The sequence below is a fragment of the Syzygium oleosum genome, unplaced genomic scaffold (assembly GCF_021117445.2).
Source record: "Syzygium oleosum isolate NSW1041296 unplaced genomic scaffold, Sole_v2.1 Sole_v2.21, whole genome shotgun sequence".
In the NCBI taxonomy this organism is placed as follows: domain Eukaryota; kingdom Viridiplantae; phylum Streptophyta; class Magnoliopsida; order Myrtales; family Myrtaceae; genus Syzygium; species Syzygium oleosum.
Window position 1 is genome coordinate 1428106 of NW_026607505.1, and position 7987 is coordinate 1436092.

Consider the following 7987-nt stretch of genomic DNA (forward strand, 5'->3'; position numbering starts at 1 on the left):
TTTTGGCCCGAAATATAAATCTGAGGTTGAGATGTGGTGAATATTAAATGTGATATTAGTTCTTCCTTGATTGATAAATCATTGCCTTTATACTTTATTCACAAATAAAACGATCATTGTCGAATATAATAAAAAAATGCTATTACACCTAGATTACAGTAGATATATAAAAGTATTTACATGGAGTATGCGTGCACATAGCATCTAGACATTTAGTGCATTCAAATGATAAGCAAATGGAGTAAAACAATATAAAAACAAAATCTGAATAGTATGCAAATATTTAGATATATAGTTTAGTTAAACAAGTACGTTTTCCCTTAAAAAATGATAGGTCAGAAGGGCGCCCTAAAGACAGCCAATTGCCATGACCACAGTATGGCTGATCTGTGTATGGTTTTTGGCCAGAAAATTTAATCTGAGGTTGAGATGTGGGAAATAGTAAATACTCCAACTGTTGTTGTTATTAAAGCCAAGTCAAATTACAGATAAAAAGTCAACCATTATCACAAAAACACCCTCGGCCTCTGCTTTACAAAAGTCACACGGACAAACACAACTTCCCAGTTTTTGGCTGTAGCGCTGCAGCCACTAGCCAGCCTGAACCGAACATTCGCATAATGATGGGTTTCCCGTTGTCTGATGTTTTGGAGATCCAAAATAGTTCTGTTTATGTCGTGCTTCCCTCTGGAAAATTCGAGGCATTTTGGGAAGCCACAAGATCATTTCAAGTCACATTGCCTAGTGATTACTGTGATCCTTGAGCTCGTCATTTGGTTGATGAGCGCCAATGAGAGTCCTAAACCTCTTAAGCAACTCCTTTTGATGCTCAGCATATGGGGAACGCCTAGTTTCGGTTGCGAGAGATGGCGACCTCGTAGAAGCCAAGACTTTGCTGGAATGCAATCCGCGCCTCGTGAGGTACTCCACTCTCAGTGTTCACAACTCCCCTCTCCATTATGCTGCTGCTCAGGGCCACCATGAGGTAAGCTAATGATCTATCTCATTTTGATTCAGGAAAAAATCGATCTCATTTCTTGTAATTACGGGTTCTTGGAATTGCTTCCTGATGGTGCTTTGTTGTTCCGTTGGTTTAGATTGTTTCTCTATTGCTCGAGTCCAGGGTGGATATTAATCTGAGGAATTACCGTGGTCAGGTGATGTTGATCTTCTCGTCCTCTGGAAATTCTACTTGTTACTCCATTTGTTATTTGTTCAGGTTCACAGGAAATTTGATCATTTATGTGGCCTGTAGAATTAAGTGCTTTTGTGATCAAGCTCAATTACAGTTTAGTTTGACTTCTCTTATGCATTGAACAGACAGCTTTGATGCAAGCTTGCCAGTATGGTCACTGGGAAGTTGTTCAGACTCTAATTCTTTCTAGAGCTGATGTGAGACTCTACAACTTCTTCCATGTACACACGGTCTGTTAGCTCACATAGACCGCCTTGATTGCTTGGCTCTTAAATACAGATTCACAGAGCGGACTATGTCAATGGGGGCACTGCACTACACTTTGCTGCATTAAATGGCCATTCTCTGTGCATCCGCCTCCTCCTTGTAGATTATATACCAAGTATGCAAGATCTTTTCAATGTCATGAGGGGAAAATCAGAAAACTTGGAGTCTATTGCGGAGTTTGATCAAAGGTTCTTCCCTTTTAAGTCTCTTTCACCCTAGGATTTTCTTTTTCTTTTTACCCGTGTCTTACTTATGCTACTCTGTATTGCTTGCTCGAGTGCCCTTTATGAGGTCGTCAACAGGGCTGCTGATGGGGGCATAACTGCTCTGCACATGGCTTCGCTTAATGGCCACTTTGAAAGCGTGCAACTTCTCTTGGACTTTGGAGCTTCTCTTTCTGCTGTTACTGAGGATGATGGAACTACCATGGACCTTATAGGTGATTAATGTGACTGATGAAACTGTTCCCTATTTCTACTCTTCTACCGCATAACTTAATTTGGTGTCTATTTCTTTGTTTTTGTTATCGAGTATGTTTGGTGTTAGTGGTGGCTAGTGGCACATCAAAATGAATGTTCAATTGGCCTCTCTTCTTTCTTTTCCTGCGTCTATGACATTGATTTCAGATTACCTTGCCTCCTCAAATATTGTGTGCTTATAAACTGCGAACTGCTTCATCACTATGCAGGTGCTGGAAGTACTCCCCTTCATTATGCTGCATGTGGTGGAAATGAACAATGTTGTCAGGTACCTTCTAATGCAAAAAAAATAAAAGGAAAACACAGAAACATTAACTAGAATGGTCGATTCCTCGAGAGTACTTGTTTAAGGATTAAAATTGTTTCATTATGTTTCAGATCCTGATAGGCCATGGCGCGAGTCTTACTGCTGTAAACAGTAACGGGTACGCATCAACATCACATGGTTTCATATACTTTGTCATTTGAGTTGTGTATATTTCCTCACGTACAATTAATTTTTTGTCCTTTGACATTCTGATTTGGTGTATATTGTGTTTGCTTGGCACCATCAGCATAGCACTAAAAACTTATCTCAACGACTCTGCCTTCTTCACAGTCGGACTCCTTTGATGATTGCTCGCTCATGGCACAGAAATTGGCTCAAGGAAATCCTTAGCGGACAACCAGATGGTCTGCTACAAACTCATCCTTCGCCTTACATATCTCTTCCTCTGATGAGCATTGTCAACATTGCTAGGTGAGTAGGATCTAAACTTTTATGTGCACTACTATCATGCACGGAAGAAGCGTTGACCGACTTGTTGGTTTTCTTCTTGTATCTCTGGAAAAAAAAAATGCTTTTTCGTTCGTATGAATTGTGCTAATTTTCTGCACAAATTGAAGTCCAGATTATGCAGGATTCTAAACCAATCCTTAACAAAGCAATATTCTTTCGTAACATCAATTCATTGGATTTTTCTTCTCTGTGCCATAGATGCCGTATCTTCTCAAACCTTTGTTCTCTGCACCACATATGTATGAATCCTCTGATTTTGCTATATTTCTGTGTACCCACTTATGCATCAATCTTTGCTATTGGCTCTTTCACTGAACGTTGACAATAGATGGTGTTGGCCGTGTAAAGATTTGGCCTTCTTCTCATAAAACCCGTGCCATCATGCAAGTAAATGGTCGCCTAAAACCTTAAATGAAATATTTAGGTGAGATGATGAAAAACCATGTCAAGTCACTGTGGTAGTCTCTGGCCAAAAAAGTTACTTCGTTATTAAGCAGGAATGTTATAGTATCAACACTAAGCAGAAGGCGAAAGCCTTGCATATTGCTGTGATCTGATGGCAGTTTATGATTTTGCTTGGTTACATGCCTGGGTGGCGAATGATTTTCAAGCGGCAAGTAAGAAACCCAATTTTCCCCCCTTTTTAACATTTCCAGAGAATGTGGATGGAAAAGCAGCAATTTGCACACATCATACCAAGAAACCTGCGTGGTTTGCCTAGAGAGGATGTGCTCTGTGGCTGCAGAAGGTATACCAAGAAATTTAAAGAACTGTTCTCACGATTTCGCTCTCTCTCTCTCTCTCTCTCTCTCTCTCTCTCTCTCTCTCTCTCTGTGTTAGTGAATGCAGTCGGGGCAATATTTCATTGTTACCTGAATATGCCGACAATTTCATTGAATGGTACATGCTACCGATGCAGGTTGTGGTCATCAGTTCTGCACTAGGTGTGCCCTGTACTTGTGTTCTACTACGAGCTGTTCCGTCATTGTTCACGGTTCTCCGGGCTCTATTGCATGTCCCCTCTGCCGGCACGGCATTGTCTCGTTTGTTAAGCTTCCAGGGACAAGGCCGGTTGATAAGGAGATCACGAATGTGAGCCCATCTCTTGCCTTCTGCACATGTTATGGAGCTGGGCCCGAGACAACTTTCTTGGAAAACCGATATCGCAAGCCAACTTTCCATGGCATGCGAATCTCGCTGCTGAGATCATCTTTCCGTGTCTTGAGATTTCGCAAATTATATTCAACGAAAATAAACCCGAGACTTTGCTTGGGAGCTCCAAGCACAAGTCCTCTAGTTCCTTTCTCTATTGATAGGAAACTGCGGAATCACCTAAGGAGGTGCTGGAGATTGGCCTTAAGACAATCAGGTTATGATCGGCGAGCCGAAGAACGTGGTTTTTGGCATTCAGTCAGTATGTAGCTACTACAGAATAGTGGATGCTGGAAGTTCCAGGGCAATCTTTTATTTTCCAATTAAAGTACAGTAAAGCATATAAAGAATGCCCAGTATATAAGGCTCTTCTCACTTTCTTTACCTGTCGATCAGATTTTGCTTGAGATACTAGCTACAAAAGTGACAACACTGTAAATACCTAATGTCTTATGTCCTAATTGCTGTTTTTCCAGTTTTTTCTGCCTTTATCGAGGGAAACATCTCATTCACTGTTTGTACATCTTCTAAACAAAACCTTTCAACCCTTGTAGATCCATCTCTTGGTATATTAGTTAACCCTATCAGTAGTTTAGTCCAGATGGTCGTGTTTGCCCAAAATCAATGTTATTAGTCCTTTGGCGATGCGTCCTTTTGCTTATTTTTAAGCTATGCTTATCTCTCTTGGTAACTCATGATTAATCCTTTCTCTCTCTAAATCTTCCTTCAGCAAAAGCAACACTCACCATAGAGACATTTACATTATGTCCCGGATAAATCGAGATTTCGGGCAGTTTTATTTTTCATGGCTATTAAGTATGAGAATTAAATCATGCTAGAGACCTGATACTAAGATCGGTTAGCTATCAAATTGATTTACAAAATAATGCGACCCTATACTCTGTTTTAGTCCAAAGACTTGTATTGAGTGCTCGAATGTAAATCGCATATTCAAATATCTGGCTCTAGTTTGCCACATGAACTAAACCAAGTCAGCACAAATAAATCTGAACGAACATTTTTTAGCATTTCAAAATCATCCAAAATCATTATGCCCACATCAAGTGTTTGTTCTTATCGGATGGAGATCCTTGGTACGACATTGAAATGGTGAACATGAACACGTGAACTCCCCACTCAAATCTTTCATAAATTCCTCGACTTCTTGAATGGGAGCTTTGTGATTGCAGCAATTTCCTTGGTTTCCCTTATCTAGGCGATCAGTAATTCACCTATATATTAATGATATTTCCCAAATCGTTGGTGTTAGATTAACGTGCAGTCTCTCTAAGTAGTTTCCTGCGCTCCACGTGTTTGCATGGTCTACTCGAATGTGGCTGATTTTAACACCATTATAAACACTAAGCTCTTCTTAAACTCGTTCTGCTGGACTATATATTCCTTTAAGCCTGAGGGGACAAAAAGCAAGAACTGATCTAGGGACGCGTTTATTCTCCAGTTTTGCCGAGAAACCTACGCTCAAATGACTTGACTTAAAGGTAAAGGGGGAAAAAGGAAAGCAAAACCCTAGCTCGTTATATATGATACTGCGTATTGGCTATGAACACGGACCTCATCTTCTACCTTGAGCTCAGTTTATTCATTTTCAAGCATGTAAATAATACAAATTACTTGAATGACGCCTTTCGAGCAGTCACTCTCTCGCCCTTTATTCAGAGAGAAAAATCTAACGAGAAACATCATAACAAGCAACTTCGGGAAGATCTCTTGAAAATTTTGTGCTCCTCATGAACATGCATTTACTTTCTAAATATCTAAAATAAAATAGAGATGGCCACAAGAATAACGATGAAACCATATGAAACTTGTCTTAACAAAAGAAGTGATCTCTGCACAGTTGACAAGGTTAAAGCTCAGGAGGAATAGACAACCTACATTAAAATAGAAGATTTGACTAAGATATATATTAAAAATTTAAACAAAAATAAAATTAAGAGCGGCCATAAAAATTTAAAAATACCTAAAAAGCCTTGCAAGGTCAAGAAAAAAATTTAAAAACAGAAAATCATCATATTGTTCAGCTCAGGGAAGGATAGCACCGTCAAGAGATTGATTTAACACCCGCTTTCCATTTCTTCCTCTTGACCAAGCAAGAACAGAGGTTCTTTCCCATGATGCAAAGTTTTCTCGGTGTTCGCCAAAAACAGACGGAAGATGAGACAGATTTGAACAAGGAGAGGATCAAATGGGTCTTCATATCTCATGCCAAAGCGTACCTGTAACTTGGGTGACTCTGAAGTGATGGAAATGGGAAAGAGACGTCCTTGATGAAGAGACCGAAGGAAGCTCGTTATATAGAGAAGGAAACAAATGAGGAAGAAGAAATAAATGATGAACAGAGATCACTGACATTCCCAAATACGTGTATAGCTCCACCAAGTTGCAAAATGAAGTAAAGAAATTGAAAGAAAAGGGAAAAAGAAAGCACACCCTCTCTTGCACTCTGCATGTGGGGGATTTTCAGTTCTAAGCAGAAAAAGAAAAGGAGGGAGTGATGTGAGAGAAGGTAAACAGGGAAGTACAGAAGTGGCAGTGAGAGTGGCAATGTGACATAACCATCATCACTTATTAAACGCATCTCTGTCTCTGTCTCTGTCATCTGTTTTCACATCTTTTACCTTGTAAGTCACGTTAGTTCGAAAGGCATAAGAAGAAGTTATAGGGACTCGGATTTTTCGAATTTTGAGGGGAGGAAAGAAGTTGCGAATTTTCAACCCTAGCATGGGGCTGTAATGAATACGGTATCAGAAGAAGATGATGAAGAAGAAGAGTCAAGATGCAATCCTTTGCAATGTCCCTTTCGCTTATACGCTTCTTTGTGTATGTGATCTGATCTTCTTTTGTTTGACTCGCTAGTTACTTCACCTCTTTGGCAATTTGTCCTCACCTCGATCATCTATAGATTCTTGAAGGGAAAACCAAATGCATCGTTGGAAACCATTCCCGACTCTCTACGCATGGACAAAATAACCCTTTGTTTTTGCACAGATTACATTCATGCCAATATGATGACATTGAATGTTCGGACTCTTTTTCAATTCACACTATTGGACACTTTATATCATCGTTCATCTCGCCTTTTCAATCTAAACGGACGATGAGAAAATTCTTATTTCGAGGGACACGAGGTGGGGATTTGGTTTATTAATCTCGCCTCTTCAATTATGTATAAATTCAAATAAAACTTTCCCTCGTTACCATGCTCCATTAATTATTAAAGGTATCTTATTCTGGGAAGGATGCCCTATATTGTTATGTTTGATTTTAGAAAATTAGTCAAATTTTCCATTTGGGTTGTGCTCCCGTTCCGTTTTTACTAACGTTGCGTGTGGTGCACTAAAATGGAATGGAAGGAAAGGAAATAGAATGAAAAAAAGAAAGGAATGAGAATTCTGGTTCTTTTGTTTTGGTGATGCAGGCACGGTATGAAATAAAAATTGTATAATTTAATTGTTAGAAAAAAACATTTTGGGAATGGAATGGAATGAAATTGAGATTTCAAGATATTTAAGTTAGGTTTTACTATATAATAAAATCAATTCTGTAAATATAATCATGTTAAAGTGGTATACAAAAATTATTTTATAGCTTAACTTACCAATTTGCTAATTTAAAATCAGGAATATATTAAGTAATATAAAAGAAATAATTATTTTTATTTAGTGTTACAATATTCTTTATATTATCACCGCCGCCGTCGTTATTTATTATTATTATTATTATTATTATTATTAGAAATAATCCACAATATCAATAATGGAAAGTATAATTAATTTAATGATTTCTTGTTTAATCTGATATCATTAATTAATATTATAATAACAACTCATAAGTTAATTATTACTAAGCAACTGTGTGGAATGGAATGCTCATTCCATAGTTAAAGCCATGGCATGACCTGGCAGTTGGTAACTTTCTTCCACGCGTCAAGTTTGGATTATGAATTCATGAAAATTCATATTATTGCAATGTATGATAGTTCTCTTTTGTTCATTGACACCCAATCACTAATCGATACATGTAATCTAAAACTGCCATGTGTTGCTTGACCTTTTCCAATCTTAATATGCAGACGATTCCACATTTGGGTTATTT

The 7987-nt window shown here is 38.4% G+C and overlaps 1 protein-coding gene across 1 annotated transcript; it reads left to right on the top strand.

Moving 5' to 3' along the window:
* Positions 1-790: 790 nt before the first annotated feature.
* LOC115677472 (probable E3 ubiquitin-protein ligase XBOS32) lies at positions 791-4280 on the top strand. Its single transcript, XM_056320893.1, is given in 9 exon segments — positions 791-985; positions 1098-1157; positions 1321-1392; positions 1475-1901; positions 2151-2209; positions 2320-2366; positions 2540-2680; positions 3376-3467; positions 3639-4280. Coding segments are annotated over 9 exon segments (1596 nt in total). The 3' UTR covers positions 4142-4280.
* The last annotated feature ends 3707 nt before the right edge of the window (positions 4281-7987 follow it).